The 23,223-nt window shown below is 38.2% G+C and overlaps 1 protein-coding gene across 1 annotated transcript in view; it reads right to left on the bottom strand.

Moving 5' to 3' along the window:
* Positions 1 to 807: 807 nt before the first annotated feature.
* LOC128468236 (collagen alpha-1(XIII) chain-like) overlaps positions 808 to 23,223 on the bottom strand; it is a 40,231-nt gene continuing 17,815 nt past the window's right edge. Inside the window, exon 3 of the mRNA XM_053449926.1 lies at positions 808 to 1,007. Coding sequence (XP_053305901.1) covers positions 808 to 1,007 — 200 coding nt within the window. The remainder of the gene's footprint in view (positions 1,008 to 23,223) is intronic.

The raw sequence follows: 23,223 nt of genomic DNA, 5'->3' as shown, positions 1-23,223 counted from the left end.
ATATTTGGTTTTGTTAGGTAGATGTTTTTAGAAGTAGTACTGCCTATCTTTTCTATGATGTTTTAGCATGCACCAAGAAATATGAACATAAACTGTATATAGTTTGTTCCATTTCAAACTAAGAGAATTATTTATAGAGGCAATACTCGCCATATACCCAACTATATATATTTTTTTGTACAGACAAAAGTGTCCCTTAAATTGCTATACTTTGCGACCTGATTTTTTTCATTTAGAGGTTCAAGACAGCATTATCTCAACTTTATTTTGTTGAGCCTGCGCATGGTTCAGTTGTTGCACTTTAAACTTTGATAATGGCTTGGCTCTCTGTCATTCACCTGGATACCTGTTTTACATATGACACTTAGGACACGAAGTATAATTCTTTTTAAGAACTTTGTGAAGTATTTGGAAGGTCTTGTCGTCCATGGTTATATTCACACTAGAAAGTTGCTGGTGAGTATCTCAGAGTGGGATTCCATTAGGAATTGGTGGGAGTTTATTGTTTGAAAGTTTTAGAAATCAATATGCGTTTCTTTAATAACCGTTTTAATTTGATTTGGAAATTATCTCTCAATTTCTGAAGCAACTTCTTTGACTTTTGTTTTTGCGTACAGAAACTATTACTGTTGCTGGTTAACCAGTTGTAAATATCGACTGCCTATTACTACCTGTCATTTAACTGTTTCATATTATGAATGATTTGTCCACAGATTGTAACAAATTGAATATTAATACAAGCTTGTGTGTTACGTCACATAAGTTGTTACCAAAAGTAAAATAGATTCATTAAAATAAGAAAATCTATCAATTATTAAAATAATTTTGCCTTAGCTGTAATTTTAGTGTATTTGGAAACTGATCTTTATGTAAATGATTGCACGCCAGGCTAGAAATAACAACAACATTATTGTGTAGCTCAGCATAATTTCCGTAACCTTTAAGAGAGAAACATACAATACCTTTCTCCCCATTATGTCCTCTCTTGCCCCTTGCTCCAGGAGGCCCTAATTCGAAAAAATTCAACCAGTTAGGAGGGAGTAAATTATATTCTCATGAGAGAGTTAGAGGTATGAGAGTGAAAATGATCTGGCATGATCTCCTAGTTACCATATTGGGACATAATGACATCACATCCGTGACTCCTACATTTCTGCATCATTTATAGATACAGATTAGTTACAGGACTTGATGGAAATGGAAAAGATGCATGGAATGGGTTTAAGCATAAAAATGGTTTGATTGTAAGGCAATGCTATAAGCATGTGTAAGGCAGCTGCGTATTATCTTGCGTTTTGTGCATGCAATGGTAGATGATGAGGAAATCTAAAGCATATGGCATAATATATGATGAAGAAAAATGTTTTTAATAGGTTGCAAATTCAACTTAGAAAGTCATGCTTCTAACATTTCACATGTAACACCTTTAAGTTTTAAACTCAATGGGTCTATATTAGGGTAACTCCTGCGTGAAAAGCTAAAGTTGTTTAAAAAAAAAAGCTAGCCTTACATTATACATACTGTATCTGTGTTTGTATGTTAGCATGACTGTGTATATGTCAGCATGAATGTGTGTTTGTGTGGTAGCATCAATGTGTATGTGTAAATGTGTGAGCATGAGTGTATATGTGTAGGTGTGTGAGAGGGAGTATGTGATAGTGTGTGTATAAGTGTGAATGTGTATATAAGTGTTAGAGTATGTGAATATGTATGCCAGTGCATGTGAGTTACCGGTGCCAGCCCTCCCCTGTATAGCAGGGATATGCCACGAACGTGTGATGTTAACTATAACTGGAACATTAGAAAGCATCCTAGATTTATGGGAAATAGTCAAACCGATTGAGTATCCTGAAATATATCTACATTAACGCACTTATACAGAATCTTATGTTTTCTATGCACATTCTATGAAGCTTGATTTTTTTAAGATATCTATTTCATATAATTTTTGCCCCTAACTTGACATCATCTACTGCTCATCAGAAGACCCCTAGAACTTTGATCAAGCTCTGTAGGTAAACGTTCTCGATGTATTCATTGCAGATGTGTACAAAGTTAAATCCAGTTGTGGGATTGCCAATTAAATTCCAAAATTCATAAATCAATCAATCTCATAGTTAGTGCATGTTATTCAATATACAACTAAAGCCATTTAAAATCACTGTTCTGTTGTGCATCCTATGGTATTTCAAAAAGTGCTCCACTGCTGTCTAGTGAGAGAAAACCCAATCCATGATGTTATTTGCATGTACAACAATGTTTCTGCTGGACCGTTTAATCTCCTATATGTCAGCTATAATGAATGTTCCTCACACACCCAAACACAAATCAGAAGAATTGAAACCAAGGAGAGCGTATGGAAATTCACATTTCAGCTTAAACCACATGGATTGGGAATGCTGAAACCACGATCACACCATTTTTGTTTACTGTAAACCATTCTATATTCTAGAAAACCATTAACAGAAAAGAAATCTCTAGCAGAATTGCAAAATTTAACCACGTTTGTATATTGCTAAACCTAGTAATAAATAGCATAATATTTTAGCATATTATATGTAGAAATGTATTTCAGTAACCGCAGAGGCGTTTAAAGACAATTTCTGTTTATAAAAGATGTGATCTCCAGTTTGGAAATGTGCAAATTTTCCTGCCAAAGAACAATCACACCATATCTTTCTCACCGTTTCATGGACAATGAATGAAGGCCCAGATGTAAAATAATGTAAAACACTTCAATTTTCTAAAGTGCATAGAGTTCAAACAAACATTTAATAAAGTTTCCCTTTGTGCAACTACTATTTTTTAAACAGTTGAATAAACAAAAATCAGTGCACAACTTGGCACGCATTCCTTATTTTTTGTATTTACGCAGCTGCATAGATTCTGCAGCTACAGATCCTTGAATGATAGAAACAGGAATCTTATTTATTTTGATCTTTTACATTAAATAAATCCAGTATACAAATCCAACAAATCTACAGTCTCAGGGAACAGGTGCAATCATATCGACAGAGGTTCTTACATTTCAAAAAGTTCTGAGGACCTCATACCAAGAACTTAAAAAGAACAAGTACAGAAACCTGTTTCTTAACAAGTGTCTGAAATTGGGATCATGTACTGTCCTCTTTAGCAAACAACATATGCTCAAGCGTGTAACCGGCACCTTCACAAGCAGAGCCGGCCTTAGGTGTTCTGGCGCCCTGTGCGGACTACTCGTCTGGCGCCCCCCCATCCCAAAAAAGAAAGGAATCAAAACTTGTAACAAAACCCCAATCACTATATACTACGCCAAACATTGATGTGGTGTAGGCCTACCACTTCATTGTCTGGCTTAGTAGTAGGGATGCACCGAAACGAATTCTGGACTGAAACCAAAAGTGCAGCATTTACCTGGCCGAAACCGAATATGACCCCCCCCACACACCATAACACATAACAAAACAATTAAATAACAATATTTATATATATATATATATAAATATATATATATATATATATATATATATGATTAACAGCAATCACATTCTTATCATGCCCGCAGATTCCAGGATGTACTCGTAGACTACTTGGCATGATAGGAGTATGATTGCCCTATGTACCCCGTCTCACTCCATTCTCCCTATCTACCCCCTCCTAACTATCTACCCTCTCCCTCTTTGAAGTTCACTTACCTTTCAGAAGTCCTGCGGTGGGGGTGCAAGGCCTCTGCCTCCCAGCTCTGCCACTGTATGGAACAGTATAGAGTGATGGGAGTTATGATGTACTTTAGAGCATAATTATATAATGAAAAATACATTGGAAATGGTACAGCATAACACCCATCACTCTCACACCCTTACCAATCCACACACATACACCAATCCACACATATACACCAATCCACACATATATACCAATCCACACACATACACCAATCCACACGTATACACCAATCCACTCCACACATATACACCAATCCACACATATACACCAATCCACACATATACACCAATCCACTCCACACATATACACCAATCCACATATATACACCAATCCACATATATACACCAATCCACACACACATACCAATCCACACATATATACCAATCCACACGCATACCAATCCACACGCATACCAATCCACACACGTATACACCAATCCACACATATACACCAATCCACACATATACACCAATCCACACATATACACCAATCCACACATATACACCAATCCACACATATACACCAATCCACACATATACACCAATCCACACATATACACCAATCCACACATATACACCAAACCACACATATACACCAATCCACACATATACACCAAACCACACATATATACTAATCCACACATATACCAAACCACACATATATACCAAACCACACATATATACTAATCCACACATATACACCAATCCACTCTCACTGTCACTCTATGCTTTCCTACCTTTCCTCTTTCAGTTTCTTTGCCTCCTCTTCGCTCTTCTTCTTAGTTCTTCTGTCTTCTCTTCTTCCGGGTCAGAGGGCACGGAGACCGGTGGGCGCGGCTTCAGTGCTGTGCGCCGGGATCTGACAGCAAACCCCGGCGCACAGCAGCTGTTGCCGCGGGGATCACAAGGGAGCGGTATCGGTGGTCTGTTAAAGACCTCCGATACTGCTCCCTTGCGAGCCTGCTCCTCCTACTGTCCGTCTCTGGAGGGGTGCCGGGTGCCCCCATACTGGCGGCAGCGGACCCCGCGGCGTCGGACCCCGCGGCGGCAGTGGCGTCGGATCGTGCTGCGACGGCGGCGGACCCCGCGGCGGCGCCCCCTGGAGTGTGGCGCCCTGTGCGGTCGCACAGGTCGCACACCCCAAAGGCCGGCCCTGTTCACAAGATACCTCCTGCCATGCATAGAAACCAAAATATCATTTTAGGAACCTACAACCTCAAAACTGTCATGGAGAGAAGCAACTCGAACACGTACTGAAAACTGTCGATTCCTAGTTAAGCCCTGGGGCTTTGGGAGTAACACAGAAAACATAATTAAAGGTACACTCCGACCATCATTTACATTTTAGCGTATATATGATAACTGAGCATTGCCTTATATTTTTGTTTTTTTTCTTTATTAAAATGCATGAGGTGATCAGAATCATCTCTATGCATGTTGCCCCCCCACACACACACACGCCCTAGCTCCTTGTATTCTAGGATATTTATTCTATCACAGGGGTGTCCAACCTACGGCCCTCCAGCTGCTGCAGGACTACATCTCCCATACTCCTCAGCCAGCCCCTTAGCGGAAAGAGCATTATGGGAGATGTAGTCCTGCAGCAGCTGGAGGGCCGAAGGTTGGACGCCCCTGTTCTATCACATGTATCTCATGCTCAGGAGTGAGTATGCCCCAGTATTCACCTCCAGCCTGCTCCCACAATGCTACACTCAGGTTCAGGGTCTGTGCTGCCACGGTGCAGACCTCCAATGATTTAAGATCTCCATAGGCTGGTCATGGGATGGCTTTCATATCCCCAACTGTCCATGTATGCATCTGCTCAAAACTCAGGTTTGTTCTGAGCAAAATGGGACACTTGAGAAAAAGCTGGAGACGTGTAATTCTAATTACTGACTAACTGTAAGTGTGTGCCCGTCAAGCCACATTATATATTATTATCTGGAATATACAGAATAAAATGTTGTTTGTTTCAGCATATTAATCAAATCAAGCATTTCTGATTTATGAGATGCGGTAACTGCAAGGACATCCGGATTTCAATTACAAATTGAAGAAAACAATATTATAAAATGTATAATTTTTACAAGAATACATCTGAACTATACTGATTTTTATCACAATATCAAAAAGAACATGGTGTGTTCTCAAGGACACAAAGTTTTCTTTATCAGAAGTTTTTTTTACATGTATTTATCCTGCTGCCAGCTAGAAAGGTATTCTAATGAAATCCCTTCGTTTAGGCGGACAGCAGTTCAAGGGAGGTCACAAAATGACAATCACATATCAAAGGCAGATGAGCAATACTAATCCTTTTATAACATACAAATGATTTCCTGAGGATTTTAGGCCTCTCAGCTGGCTGTCTGTGAAGCGAAGCCGCTATCACATAACGCCGCAGATATGCTTTCATATGCATTGCTGCTTTTGATGTATAGTCAGAGGTTTATTTTAGTTCTCCGAGGAGGAAATTAGTATTTGTCACCTAATGGTCCTATCGTACATAAAGCTGGAATAGAAAAATAATGCTTCATTCCACATGGTGCCTGTGTTGTGGAAACTGCTTTAATAGCCCATCTCAAATCTAGACCATTGCAAAAAATGAAGGTCTTGTTAGACCATGCAACTGGCTGGTGGTAACAATTAGGACGCATGCAAGGAGGAGATGTGTGTAGCTGGATGCATCTCCTGCAAGCTTAGAGGATGGAGACAGGGAAGAGGCAAATACATAAGGGGGACTCTGCAGAATCTGCATTTGCAAAGAGGACCAAATAAAAAAGTAAAAGGACCACTCATATAATATGTAACAAGGTGCACATGATGGCTGAGGTATCCCTTTAATTATTTGTTTAATCAAATCTCAAGTTTTTGCTGATATAACACAGTGTATATATAAAACACTATGATACAGCAACTCCAAAAAATTTAATAAGTCAAGGCCACTTTACTTTTCCACTTCTGTGCTTTTAACATATTTCTCTGCTTTTTTAAATTAAATATTAAATATGTTCATTTTTATCCCTTTATGCAATACAGTAAGTAACATTCTGTGTATGTTCCTATGCCTTTTAATTCATTCATATTAATATGAGACTGAATAATTAGACGCACATATTATATGCACTGTTGTTGTCGAGAACTTCGTAATATACTATGAAAAGGTTCTGCAATAAGAGCAATATCACTTTCAGACAAGCCCTGGCAGAAACACAAATCCTCCAACACTTAGTATTATACTTAGGTTTAATGATTTTTCAATCTGCTTCTAGATTCCTAGAAGTTGTTTTTGCATCAAATCTCTGCATGATTACACTTAATGTAAATAAAATACAAAAATGAACCAAGAAGTCTCTGTACTTTGTAGAGAGTATATCCTGGTCTACAAGAGACTCATGGCGTGGTCACAGATCTACATAACTGGAAACTGAGCAGGCTATCAAGAGCTCTCCTTCTTATGGGGAATGGATTAGCAAGGGGGCGATGGCTAGTCATACATATCTGCATGCTGACAAAGTGTATACATACATGCCTTGAAACATCTGTGAGATATTCTATCTACTGGTCTTACACATTCTCGAGTTCACACAATAAGTACAGTAGACAAGCACAATTAAATTCTACTGCAGTATCTTTCATCAGTAATAAAAGTGGAATTTCCAGTCCTCAAAGAGGACATGCTTGCACGCACACAGATCTATAGTTACTGGTGGGAATAATATTAGGAACATCTATGGAAAAAGTATGGGACTGCATTCTCTATGATCTTTCCCACCTGGTTACGCTAATTGCATTTTTTATGGTTCCTGTACATAATGTACATAATCAATATATAAATGAAAATCACTATTGCAATAAACAAATAAAAAAACCTACCTGATTTACAAAAGACTTAAAATCACATGTTTATGCAGCTCTCCCACAAAAAAACATATATTATACCAATCAACAAAAGAAAATCACTGCTTGCCAGCTAGATCTGCCCAGTCCACTGTAAGTGCTAATATTGTGAAGCAGAAGAGGAGTAACAACAGCTCAGCCAGGAAGCGGTGGACCACACATACTCACAGAGCATAGCAGCCGAGTGCTGAAGCATGAAGAACGTAAAAATCACCTGTTACCTGTGTATCGCTCACTGCAGAGTTCCGAAGCAACATCTGGAAGCAACATCAGCATAAGCACTGTGCGTTGGGAGCACACAAGGCGAAGATCACTGTGCACAATGCCAAGCGTCGGCTGGTGTGGTGTAAGCCAAAAAGCAACCTGGCTCTGGGGCCGTGGAAATGTGTTCTCTGGGGTGATGGCTCATGCTTTACTATGTGTAAGTCTGAAGGATGAATCTGGGTTTGACGGATGCCAGGAGAACATTACCTACCAGAATGTATAGTGCCTATCGTAAAGTTTGGTGTAGGAAGGATACTAGTCTGGGCTGTTTTTTGGGATGTGGGCTAGGAAATTGCATGCTTCCAACTTTGGGAAAGGCCTTTTCCAATTCCTTGGTGTGATGCTGGGGGGCCCACATACTGGTGATATGGTTTATTTATGCATATATTGCTAGAAATCAGTGTTCCCACAGCCAGCTTTAACCTTTGTCCGTTCTTAAAGCACTGGTGGCTCTCTTTGTCTAACAATTTTGTAAGATTAAAACAGCTGAGATGTTGTCATGTAACCTTTAGCATCATGCAAACGTTATTTTTATACCTCTGGTTTTTCAACTCCAGGCTCTGGCATAAATGGGCCAAGAATTCTTTATATCCTTGTTGTGAAGCAAGTACCGTATTTGCTCGATTATAAGACGACCCCGATTATAAGACGACCCCCCAAAATCAAAATATTAATTTAGGAAAAAAACAAAAAGCCTGAATATAAGACGACCCTATAGGAAAAAAAGTTTTACCAGTAAATATTAATTCATGTAAATATATTTTTTAAATTTCCTTTTATTTGCCAACCTGCCCCCCCCAGTTATGCCACTCTGCCCCAAGAAATGCTTTATACCCCCCTATTTGCCACTCTGCCCCATGATATGCCTTATACCCCTATATGCCACTCTGGCATATAGGGGGTTAAAAGGCATATCATGGGGCTGAGTGGCATATAGGGGGTTAAAATGCATTTCTGGAGGTATATATGCATATCATGGGGCTGAGTGGCATATAGGGGGTTAAAATGCATTTCTGGAGGTCCAGAAATGCATTTTAACCCCCTATATGCCACTCAGCCCCATGATATGCCTTTTAACCCAGCATGTACTGGCTGCCTTGGCTTGATAGGAGTGTGATTGCTGCTAACAGCAATCACACTCCTATCAAGCCAAGGCAGCCAGTACATGCTGGAACCTGGGGATGATAGTAGTGGGATTACAGCCTCCCTATGCCATGCTACAACCCCCACCCCCCTTACACATCCATGCTATCACACACAAACACACATTCACAAACATTTAAATACTCATTCATTCCATTAATCACACATACTTCACACATTAATCACACATACTTACCCAAAAAACCTCCCCCACCCCCTTACCTGAACTGCAGATCTCTCACTCGAAGACTTCTGCAGGGGACCGGCTGTACCAGCAACTTCTCTGGCCCCGCCCCCAGAGGAGGGAGGGGGAGATAGAGTTCTGTGAGGAAGCTACAAGCTTCCTGTCCTCCTGCTTCTAACGGAAGAGACGCTGCTCGCGACCGGTAAGCAGCATGGCCCCAGCCATTTTTTTGGGGTCTGATTAGAAGACGACCCCGATTATAAGACGAGGGGTATTTTTCAGAGCATTTGCTCTGGAAAAAACCTCGTCTTATAATCGAGCAAATACGGTAGTTATTTTTTTTCTATTCTGATGCCTGTGGTTGAACTGATTACCCAAAAATTGTGGTTGTTTTAGGGCCCTTGAGATTCTAGATTTTTTAAATGATATGGCTCGCTTCAAAATACAGCCAATGAGGTTTAAAAGAAGGCAAAAATAGATTATGAGATTTACCATCTAAGTAGCATTTGGCAACACTATTTTATTGTAGATGATCCTTAGAATTATCTTGAATTCTAACAGCTGATTGCAGGGGCCTGTAGACAGTGGCTTTTTCTCAGCTTAGAGCGTCGCAACGTACCACTCCACACCTGTTTCTGCCTACTTCCTGCTCTTTTCAAGGCATCCTTGTCCACCTGTTCTATACCCCCTCCTAAGGATGTATGGTAGTTAAGGGGGGAAAACAAGAAAGAGTAGGATTTCGGGACACTCGCTTTCCATAGTTAGTGGCAACTCTTATGCATTCAAAGTGATTTTTGTACGAAGTGACTGTATGACTGTACCAACAAACAACTCAGCAAAGAACATCCTATCAGCTGCTATGGTGATAAGACCACTATTAATTTCAGCAAGAAAGGTAATACCTTTCACTGAACATCTAGCTAAATGTTCAATGGTGAAAAATGCTCAGAATTAGTAATGTTTTTGTTTTTCACCACACTTTAAGACAAAACCGGACCAAAAGTTACAAAAACACTTGTGGAATGCACTTACATTATTCTTTTTTTTCAAATCTACCAATGGATTATACATTTTTGAAAAGCAATAAAAACCTTAAATTAAAATATCCAAAACGCTGTGAAAATAATATATGCCACTATGTACATAATGCCCTTGTTAAAATGTAAAATAAAAATCACATATCCTATTCCACAGCACTGTACAACGAGTAAAACAGGATGTAACAATTAGAGCATTGCATAACAATTTGGACAATTAACAGAAACAACAGGCGAAGAGGGTTCTGCTCCAATGAGCTTGCAGTCATTGAAACATTTATTTATTTTTATTACTGAAGTATATGTATCAGAAATAATACATCTTTTCTAGACCTCTACAATCGAGAAACTGAAACAGATATAACCCCTGCATTATTTGTTATATGTCATTGCTCTGCATTGTATCAATAAAGGCATGTGCTGTCCAGAAAGATCCAAAACACCTGATGTCTGTTTATCCGATCCTGATCCCAGCCCACGGTGTCTGCCTCCTGTCTAGAAAAAATGCAACTGTGACATCTGGTGTACTACCCCGTTCTGTTCCGTTCGCCAATTGCAAACAAACAATAAACACCAAATTCCATTTACAGTTCATTCAGTAAATGAATGTTTTAAGCACGTCACTTATGTGCCATGTGAGTGCAGCACAGACAGAAATATCTGACTTCAGTTCACTGCACACTGTGGCAACATTGATAACTATGATTGATAGACGACATAGATTCAAATGGTAGCGATTGCCTGCCTCAAATCGTTTTCTATCGCAGCTAAAATCATGGGACAATTGGGGAGATCCTCTGGTTTCTCCTTTTTTGCCCACTGAGCTGTGAAATTGATTGAGGAGGTCTGAGCTGTTGGAGCACAGATCTCTATTATAGCTCCCCTGTGGCCTCCACAATGTAGGGAAGGAAAGCATAACAGTATTACATCATATTCCAGCATTTTGCTTCTCTAAATCTTAGTAGGTAAGGTGGGCACCCTGGTTCTGCCCTTGTGCCACCTATAGCCCGTCCCTAGCCACCTACATCTCCAAGCCCAATGTAGATGTCCCAGTTTGGACACCTGCAATGCTTAGCGTATTATATAGACTTAACAGCCAATGCTTTCTTGATAATTCTGCCTTACACTTACTAGCATTTACTACTGGGCATGCACAATGAGGGAATACACAAAAGATCCCATATAGGGGGTACTCCCTATAAACCCACCAATAAACCTAGCTGCCTCTTATTCTAGGTATCCCACTTTCTTAACAGGTTTTATTGACTGACTTATTTTCAGATTTTAATTAATCTTCTAATCTCACTACAAACTTTAGTTAAAAATGTTTTAGAGACCCGTGGTGAAAAGATGTTTGACAGGTTTTGTATGCTACAAACACACTCTGCATGGCTTCAGACTTCTTCCTAAATTTCCCCAGCTGAACTAACAAAATTAGGATTCTTCCTCATAACATCAGAGAAAAACATGTTGAAGAAATTGTCTGAAAGTAAACAAGCTGGGATGATTTTGCAGTGTTTGCATATAGACAAGACAGATGGGACAATAACAGCATGAAATTCCTAGACCTGCTGCCTTAGACATGCATTGTTTTAATCAATTATTGCGTGTCTAGTACAGATTGTCTCTTTGCCATAAAGGAAGATATTCATAAAACAACACATAAGTGTTTAGTCTGTTGTATCATATTGTAGGATCATTTCTTATAAGCCTTCAGGTCACAAACTTTAAAAACCCGTTATACAAATGCAGCCCATGCAACTCATGGTTTTGTGGCAGGGGGGCTGTTGCCACCCCCGGACCTGCCACCCTAGACCCAGGCCTAGTCAGCCTAGGCAAGAATACGTGGCTGACCCTACCTATTGAACACCTGATATGTTTAGTAGGCCTTTAAACACTGTGATACACTCAAACCCATCAAACACTATGAACTCCTAGAAATTAGGACCAACGGGGAAGGGAAGAATGAGGGATTTGGGTCCCAAAGAGTGTCATTTCGAAGTGATACTATCTATATTTTAAATCAAATTATAAGTTTAAACTAGTTCTGCAAAATCTACTTAATGACTAACTTCTACTGACATAAAAAATACATTTTGTAGAAATTGAAAGCAGGAAAAATACAGTTTTACTTTTGTATATCCTACATTTTCTGTGTTTTAAATTTGTGTCTGTGTCTTCTCTGGTACGCAGAATAAAATTTGTATTTGAATTCTACTACAAGAGCTTACAACTGCTTAATTATTAATTATGTGCAGGCATTTCATTTAAAGGATCTCAGTCTCTCTAATGACCTGTAGCGATGGGAAACTCTTTGGAGTGTGTATGGAGAGGGGGGAGTTAAGGTGATTAACTGGTGCTAACAAGTTTAGGATGTGAAAGAACTATTTTGTTGGACAGCCATCAAAGAAAGGATAGAATGTTCCTGGGGGATGGGGAGGAAGAAGAGTAGCAGAGGCTATGTGTTTAACAGATGATGTTTCTCTCAGTACTCACTCTACTCTTGGACTTGCTATACCCTGCTTCTACCGCCACCCACCTCCCAACCCATTACACACACAGGCACCAGACATAAAAAACTCAGTCAAGAATACAACCTGGCAGCTGATCTGAAAAGTGATCACAGGCTGGTAGAGAGAGGCTTCATTACCCTTCCTGTTGATCTCAGCACTGAGGACACTGACTGCATAATTAAACCAGAGCATTTTACCTGCTCTTTACCAAACCTAATCTTGTTCTGCCTTGGAGCAGAGTTAACAAAGGCTACAACTGCTATTTAAAGGGGGTGGTTATTGAAATATAAAATGAAGGAGTACATTATTCTCCCTTAAAATAAGAAATATTATTTATAGTATCAGCATATCAGACAGCCCAGTATTTTCTATGACAAACTCAAAGTCTAATTAGGTAACTAACTACCTCTTTACAAACTTAATCAAGGCAGACCCTGAGGTTTCTAGCACCTACCCTGCTCTTCTGCAAACACTTATTCCATAACATGGGTGAGAACCTGGCATTGCCATCCCCGCCAGATTACCACCCAAGCTAGTTCTATAAAGTAGAATCACATTTGCTTCCTATTCATATGTAAAGTAAATTTACAAAAATGTTTACATAACTTCATATGTAAAGTTTTATTTAACACAGTTTGTAATGCTTGTGATGAAGTCAATGATTTACTTTCTTAGTAACCTTCTCATTCCTATAAACTAATCCACATTAATGAAGCAAAAAAAGGTAGATTTCGGGCTTTTGAAAAATCTTCTTAATTTTTCATATAAACTAACTGAACCACCCTCAACAACAATTGCAAAACCAGGCTTCCTTTCACTGTCTCACAGGCTGCATGTCACTAATGTCTTTTGCATGATTTTGTCCTGAGATGACAGATGGGATCACCTTGCAGTTGGTCTTGCGGTATTATAATTCAGTATACATATGGTGTCAAAAGAGGCATTATACAATAACCACTATATGAAACATTCAGGTATATCTGGAGAATATGAAATGGTATACCTACCCCTGAGAATCTATGGATTTATATGAATATAATTTGGACTAACATACCTCCCAATGGTGTATCCTTAAGAATGACTGAGGTCACTGCTTTCTAGGAACTCAAAATAATTACTGGAAAATGTTTATAAATTAAATAATGTGAAATTATTCTTCTTCTAAATGCTTAATTCAGTTACAAAAATAGCAGTCCATAGGTCACCAAGCCTCTGTCCCTAACTCCTTTCTTTAGTACTTTCAAATGTTGGGGGTATGGACTATGGTACACTTCCCAATCATCTCTTTTTTTAGTCACTGTCCCTCCAAGCTGCCCCACTGTCCTGCTTCTCTAGGCTTTGGGACCATGGACAAGTTAGGGAGATCAGAAGATCTTCTCTGACCATCCCACTGAACTGTAATATCAAGTGATCAATGTGATTTTGCACCACCCACCTAGATCACAGTTCCAACGTGACCTTCTTGCATCATATCCATCATATGCCAGCGTTCCACCTTAATAAGGGGCAATGCAGTAAGGTACGTTCATGGTCTTGCCCTGGCCCTACCTCTAACCCCACTCTACCCTCCTCTAATCTTGCCCCCAATTATGGTATTCTGATTTGGTTATGTGAAATGTTGGGGATATGCTATGGTGAAATATTTACCTGAATTTCCTTTTTTTATGTAAACGTACATGTGACGGAGTCCCGTGCTCGGACTGAGTAGCTCCGCCATAGAGACCTTCCTTGCCGCTAGAAGCTTAATTGCTCAAAGGATTAACCCTTCATATTCCCCCTAGCACTAGCTGAGACCTAGTGTAGGGGTAAAACAGAACTCTCTTTATTTACGAGGATGTTATGATCCCAGAAGCGACGTGATCTGACGACAGCGTCGGAAACATCCCCTGGTAAACCCCAGTCCTAAAGATTGGTAATAAAACCAGGGTTCCCGAATGAGCTCCCTCTCTGTAACCACCACTGAGTGTTGCCCACCATGTGCTTAATGTACCCTCAAAGAGTGACGTGGTGAGGAAAGGGCGTCCATAGCGACGCTGTTCCAATTGTCGGCGGGCATCCCAGCAGTTCCTAGCCGCAACACAGTTCTATGAATTTGCGGCTAGGTCCCGGTCAGGCGCATGGAGGGTTTCCTGGCTTGTAAAGCCCCAATAGCGGGCTAGTCCATGGGAGTCTGGTTCCGGCAGACCAGATGGGGGTTTCTCTGTCACCCTGTGCTTCCCCAATGAGCACTGGGTTACTTAGACATAAGAATGGACTGGGCAGGCAGGTAAGGAGTCTCCCCAGATATCCAATAGTGCCCCCCTCCCCAACTCAAACATACCCCCATGAGTCCTTGGCCTTAAAGGGTTAATGTGACAGTACATAATAATACTCAAGTGCATTTTTAAATTGAATGGACAGCCTCATGGCTATATGGCTATAGATGAACGTATAGATTGAAAACCATTCAGTGTTCCTGAACAGTTTCTTTTTCTTGGGGCTCAGAAACAAAGCACCATTTAAAAAAAAAAAAAAAGCTTATATCAGCATTACTATTGTCAGGTGAACCCAAAATGATGAACTGCCAGCTCAGGTCATGCTTTTTGATTGCATTTGCACTAGTGATGTCATCAAGATTTCCTATAGGAAGTAAACTGTATAAAAATAGGACAAGTTACTATCTGGTGAGATACCAGAGTCCATATTCTTTTTACTGGTAGAAAATACCAGCACTGCGATTGTATATTAAGGAAGTAAATCAGCATTTCTGTTTTGACAAGTTCACAATGTATGGTTTATGCATTTTGCCTGGGGTAGGTGGTAGTAAAGTAGTGAAGTTCTTGTACTTTCTCCAACAAATCAATATTGCCATTGCCTATGGCAAGGCTTGTGAAAGAAACTGGTGTCTATTGATAATTGTAACCATTGGAAGGGCCAGATCACAATATTTACGTTATTGTTTGAAATGTGGCATTACAACTGCTGTGTACTATAATCAATATATAATAAATGTGTTCAAATAGCTTAATAGACACATCAAGCCAACCTTGGAGTAGGTGAATTTTAACAGCTATAAAACACACAACATTTTAGATTATAGGTTACAATAAAGTGATGAGATGTTTCACTGAGCCCCATAGGGTGGATGTCAAAGGACACATCAAGGCAGAGCAAAACAAGGGCTCTTGGTGCCTGGGGCAGGGTCAGAGATCCTGGCCTGTGCTGACATTTTATCCACATCTGAAAACAAAAGGGGGTGCAGGAGCTTTGCCGCTGGGCAGCTGAAGCACACCTCTCACCTTTTGGCACCAGGGGCAGCTTTCCAACTAGTCCTATGGGAGTAACAGTACTAAGGCAATGCCCGGAATGATATCAAAAGCGTGAAAGAAAATTAATGTGGACATAGTTGGCAGTGCTTTGATATTTGGGTTAGAGAACCTAATAAAATATACGATAAACATAAGAAACATGGAAACAAAAACACATCTACTTGTTTCAATCCTTGGGATAACCACTCTTGGCAAGCTTTAACTATGTTTCCAAAAGAGACCAGGACAATTCTGTCTATTTCACACTAAACACCCAGGCGACCTAGGAGAATCACACACACTGCGCCCACGGAGTCTAGATTTCATACAGTACACTAAAATGTACACGCGATGGGAACTCAGGGGTGCCTGCTCACTGGCTTCCAGCCATGTTATCTGCTATCTTCTCTGAATCTTCCTCTGTAGAATATCTCTACATCCTATGGAGTAATGCCCTAATCTCACAATTTTCCTTAATGCTGTGCAATTAAGATAAATGGAGATTAAATGTATGCATCTCTTGGAAATGATATCAATGCATTTCCTGCCAGCTGCATGTTTTGGGTGTAAATATATTAAGTCACAGTATGATGACACGGGTGGTATAATCCTTCCAGATTGGTGACACAGGAATAGCCTAGCAAATAACAAGGGTTTCTGAAAGAGATGATTCTGATGAATCCCTCCATGCATTTACATATAAAAAAAAACCTCTTAATTTAAAGGTGACAGTCCGCTATCATTTGTGTTAAATTGTTTATGATGTCTGCCTTTAAGAACATTTATACATATTTAAGAAATATTCCTGAATTCAATAATGAATGCCTTCTAGTAAAGTTTCTTTGTGTATCCATGGGATGAGGCACTTATAAACAAAAAAACCCTTATCTGTACACATTCATTCTATTTAGCACAGAGTACAATGGTTTAGGATTTCAAATTGTTACATAATAGTCTGTGTCCTTTCTCCTGAAAACATCAGCATTGTAGCCAGGGGGCTCTAGGAACATAAAAATGTATCATGTATCATAATATAAAAAAACATATATCATTTTTTCAGAAGGTATTATTTATTCGAGATTAAGTGGCAGATCCAGCTGTATTATCTATCTATCTATCTATCTATCTATCTATCTATCTATCTATCTATCTATTATATATATATATATATATATATATATATATATATACATATATATATATATATATATATATATATATACATATATATACATATATATACATATATACATATATATATATATATATATATATATACCATTATACAGCAATAAGACATATAATGGTGCTACATAAGTCAATTAATATATATATAATGTTCATTTATTGATATCAAGAGAGTAAAAACAAAACAATTTTTAACTTTGGGTAATTATCTCACTTTCACTGAAAAATTAAGTGTTATGCATTTATCATACATTCTACTGGAAAAGTCATATTTAATTTGCCATGGAAAAGATACACGAGAATCAAAAGTGATATTTCACTTCCATTAACTCTGGGACGGAAGTCGCTTGCATGCACGTAAATGGATGTGGACACAAGTTATATTCCTTTGGCTGTTAATTTTCCATGCATGAAGGATAACAAAAAAAAAAAAAAAAACTATTTCCACGGTGAGTTGTGTACAAAAGTTCATGATTTCAAAAAGAGGAGCTTTGCCTAGTTGACGTTCTACTTGGAATGTATAAGACCTATAATGAATGACAAAAGCCTTGTGAGTCTCAAAGAAGCTAAGTAAATATTCAAAGAAAACCTTTAGAAATAGCCAAGCAGAAGTCATTGTAATGAGTATGCCTTATGGGAAAGTTAGGATGGAGCATATCCCAAAACTGATCTTAAGTTCCAGCTGGCAAATCCACTGTGTTCTATTCTACAGACAAGGCCTGTAAAGCATCCTCTGCCCCCGCATGCAAGAATACTTTGAACAATTACCATACCACTAAAACAAACAGTATACAACCCACACTTAGCACAAGAAAAGACATGGCGAGGGGTGTTAAATTAGGCTGCTGTTTTGTTAGCATTCATTTCCTTTCATAACAAACCATTGTGGGTATTTAGACTAATCTCCAAATGCCATGTCTCATTAGCTATAAGCATTGCTATGCAAATGATAATGATACTTTTATCTTATACTGGTTAACTATTCAAAGAAGAGCGCTATATAAAAATACAATGAAAGAATAGCAGGTTTGTTGTTTTCGTAATCTAAATCTGGGGTTGTCGGCCTACAGGGGTAAATGGTATGTCCGAATAACAAAGAACATACGGTAGGTGGGAGGGTTTTAAAATTGGTTCATTAAATGCACAGTTCCAAAAAGGATCAAAGGAAACCATATGGAGTATTATACTTAGCTCAATTGTTACACATCATAGAAGGGCAATTATCTCACTTGTCTTAGAGAATGCTCATGCTAAGCAATGATAGTCACACAAAATGCCCTGCCAGGACGAGTATCCAAAAACGACTACTTTTAATCGCTTTTATATATATATGGCATTTGTTGACTTGTTTCTGGATACTCTACACATTTGCTAAATCCTTTATGCAATTTGCAAAGTGTGGGAGGTTTAACATGTTGTCGATTACAAAACCATTTATTTGCGCAGGGTCAGTATAACAAAGCAAGAAAAAGCTGTGGGACTGTTGGGATTTATTATTAAGAAGCACTCCCGTAACAAATGATGACTCTTAATAATAGATTGCAAATCATTTATATTACCTGTATCTGTTTAAATACTCTAACAGCATAAAGACATTTTGTTGCAAAGTCAAAAGAAAGTGTTTCAACATACAATAAATCTTAATGTGTCCTAGACTTAATGTTTAATGATTGTAAACATTCATACTTTTGTTACCCATTTAAATAAACTAAAGGAAAATCACTGTATATACAAATACCTGACTAGTCATAATTGTATTAATAAATAAAATTAGTCACTATACTATACTTAGTCACTAATAGTGCTTGTAATATTACTGCATATAGGGAAATTATTTGATAAATGTGTTAATTATCTTGAATTATCCCCCAGTTAATAAATTTATTTTCAACATAAAAGCAGCTTTGGAGAAGGTCTACATCTACTTCAAGAGGGCTACCTTAGAAACATAGAATTTGACAGCAGATAAGAACCATTTAGCCTGTTAAAGTCTTGGTTTAGTCACTGTGCAAATGTACATCAGATGCTTACAATTGCCTACATTAATGGTCCCAGAATAAACTACCCAGAAGTAATTAACCTTTATTCATCTCAGGGTTTTAGAATAAATTGGATCCAGAGATGCCGCAGAAGATTTCTTTCTTCTTCACTTCCTATTCACAGACTATAGTGGCCCGACCTTTGTTATTCAGTTACACCACTGTAACAATAATCCTATCATGGCAGCTGTATGAAGCTTTAACCCATACTTTGCCTGGCATTCCACTATAGCAGCCATGCTTTATTGCCTTTGGTGAAGGTTTTCAACTGTGAACTGAATTATATGAACTTTGGGATGATGATTTAAAAGAAATAACTGCTCAGTGCCAGCTTCCAACATAGCAGAGATAGCATTGGCATTTTTAAGGATCATCCATAAGCAAAAGGGAAATGACGCAGCTGTGAGTCTTAATCCTTCGGTTTATGGGTAGTCTCCAAGACTTCTGTATAAAAGGCTGCTCAGGTTTCATACTCCTTATTTCTCACAAGCACAAGAAAAGACACCAGCCCTGACAGTAAAGATCTGAAGGTGTGTAAGAGCAGCCGGATTTGGTAACTAGCTTGGAACGATACCAGCACTGTAGATAGATACCCATCTATCACTGACAAGCTCTAGGAATCCATACCAAGAAACAGACAAGTACAACTCACGCTGACTGTTCACAGAGACATCGGAAATCTTATAACCCTTTCTCAGGCCTTGTGACGTTGAATTTTGACATGCAGTAGTGCCAATTGTACCTTGTAATTCATTATATTGGAGTAATAAGCAGCTTTTTAGGTCAACCTGACTATGATAATTTATTTGAGCTGTTCATCTAAATTAAAAGAGAGGCCAGACGGCCATTTTTACCTTTTGTTCCCTTATGGCTAAACATTTAATATCGCTGCTTACAGGTTTCCACAATACAGAGTGCTCTAGAATATCTGGGAGCATTAAAAATAAAATAGCTTGATAAGGCAACTGTTCCAATTTTACAATTCTTTAACACAATTAAACACATTACCCGGTACACACAAAAATGCATATTTCTCAATCCTATACCTGGCAGTTCTTGAGATGTCTTAAAAGAGGACGGTCTGGATTTATGAATATGGTTTTACTGGTGGGCATATGCCAAATGCAGCATAGAAGGATTTAAGTCCCAGATTAGGACCTTTGACAGAGAATGACAGTTTTTAGCGAGTAGACTGGTGTGAAAAGGACAATGAGTGTGGCAGTTGAGCTCTATTTTACTTTGGTGCTGCTGAGAAAGGCAAGGGGAACACTGAATATGGAGACAACACTAAAAATGTTCGGTATGTCACAAAAACTTCATTTTGTTAAGCAAAGGTAGTCTTACCCATTTGGGAACACATACAACTCAAGATTGTAAGCTTGTCTTAGTCTGTCAATTCTCAACTTGTCATACCCCTTAAATATATTGTATTAAGCGCTGCATAAATTGTTGGCACTATATAAATAACAGATAATAATAATAATGATAATAATAATAATAATAATAATAATAATATAGTGGTTTTTTTGTTGTTGTTGTCTTAGCTAGTCCATGCTAACAGTATAGCAATATACTTTAAGATTATGAATGCTTTAGTTTAAGCTGATGCTCCACAAGGGAATGTTTTCCAAAAATCTCCTATTGTTATTAAAAGATCCACAGTGTCCAGTGAAATATTTAAGACATTAGTTACTTTTAACAGTTACATGAGAAGAAAATACAAGTTGGTCTATTTCATAAAATCAACCGTATTAGAAGATAACAACTTAAGCTTGTAATATGTGTCACAGGTCTGGAGATATCACACATTTGTGTAGCAACATTACAATGGAGAGAGGGCAGTAAATCTCCATAGTGCGCGTAAGGAATTGCTGGCATGTATGTGTAAATATACACAGAACATGTCTATAAAGAAGAGGCTTTCAATTCAGATGTCGCATGCTTAGAGAAATTTCTAGCAAAAGTGGAAATGTGATAAGACATCTTAGCCTAATAACTGTACCCTCTAGCACACAGAATGTTATTTCAAAATTACACATGGTACATGTATATATCATATGCAGCCGTTTACAACGAGTGCATATTGTTGCTTACAATTGAATTAGCTACTAATGATTCGGGTGCCACAAGATGTTACAAAATGTTACAGAGGGTCTCCATTTCCACTCTGAAAGGGTTAACACATGCTGTGGACAGGAGGCATATTTTAGTCACAGTGTTAACCAGTTCAAGCTGTGCATGTAACACCCCCTAAAACATTGCATATTATGACATAATAAATGATCACCTGACATACATGTCATTACTCACATGACGTATACACCAGGAGCAGTGCACACGTGGGATCAAGGTTTGATAAATTTTGTACGGTGCAAGATGATATATAAATTAATAAATTGTAATTCTACAAAAATAATACATCGGGGTTTTTTTTACTTATCTTGATGAGTTATTTACAGCATACATAATACATTTTTTGGTATAAAAGGCAAAACAAGAAAAAAAAATAATAAATGTATTTGCTCCATATTTGTTCATTACTAAGCAATAAATGCATACATGGTACAATGTGAGTATCATTCAGATGTGAAAACACATAAAACTGTGTTATTGAGAGGAAAACGTTTATCTAACGGCAGCAGCAAACCCATGCCCTATCTGAATTTGGAAATCTGGTGACATCATGTGAAGTACAAGCTTCCCAAGAATAGGCTCTCATGGTCCCGTGTGAGCCAGAGATTTACTGTATGTGACGGAACATTATCGTGTTCTATAAATAAATATTGGGGTCAAGAAAATCTATTGTTCTGTGACACGGCTTCTAACAGCATGGATACGGATGATTATAAAACAGTTGTAAAACTTTATTTCCCTGCTGCTTCCTCTTGAACGGTTTAAATGCCTCCCACTGATACATATATATCAGTGTTTGAGTAGTAGTGTTTTTTTTATAATCCCTATCTTGTAGAAGAAAGAAAAAACTTTAAGGCGGTTGATTAACTTGTTTGAATTCTACTTCTAAAGAAATCTTTTCAGAATAATCCAATCAAGATAATACCACAACAAGTCCCCACTTTCCATAAATGGCCAAAAACATAAAAGGATGTTGTACTGGCATCAACATTATATTCTCTATTGCCAATTACACAATCTACCACAAGGCCAGTCTTAGCATCAGGCATCACAGCCATTGGTGGCAGCCATTGCTAGAGGCAGATCACCCTACTGAGACCAACATCCCAGGTGCATATGAATGTATCAGAACATTTATAGCCCTAAAAACAGTAAATCAAAACAGGAAATGTGTTTATACATTTTGTACCAAAAAACAACATAATGCTACTTAAAATAGAAAATAAATGTGAAGGGGCATCAAAGAGTATTTTTGCTTTGTGTGTCATGTGGTCATGTGGTATACCATACCTATACACAAAGAAATAATATAAAATATACATAGGTTAAAATGTGGCCCTAAAATACTTTTCTATTGTCGTCGATAACCAAAAAAACCCATAGTATTTATATATATTTTTATTTTAATACTAAAGAACCAAGGTTGAATGATTAGATATATTTTTCTCTTAATGTGGACTGAACTGATAAATATAATTAATGTATGGCGTTATACATGCTGTGAACAATTCCCTCTCTCTATGGTTTGTGGATAGATCTAGACTTGTATTTTAAATCTGGCAGCATTCCAGTATAGTAAAATTGCTGTTAGTTTAACCTAGTCATTATACCCTGCGTTTTTCTTTGGTTAAATTAATATGGAATTAAGCACCACATTACCAAATGCAATAATAATACACTTGTTTTCCTGGCAGACACTAAAGATAACTAGGCTACTTTAATGCACAGTGGCAAATACCACATGTTTGACGTTATGTTTTTTCATGGGATGGGAGATCATACATGTTTATTCATATAATTCCAAAATATCCATAATTTCCATCAGGTATTAGTG

The sequence above is a fragment of the Spea bombifrons genome, chromosome 11, assembly GCF_027358695.1.
Source record: "Spea bombifrons isolate aSpeBom1 chromosome 11, aSpeBom1.2.pri, whole genome shotgun sequence".
NCBI classification, from domain to species: domain Eukaryota; kingdom Metazoa; phylum Chordata; class Amphibia; order Anura; family Pelobatidae; genus Spea; species Spea bombifrons.
This window is presented reverse-complemented; position numbering and strand designations above follow the sequence as displayed.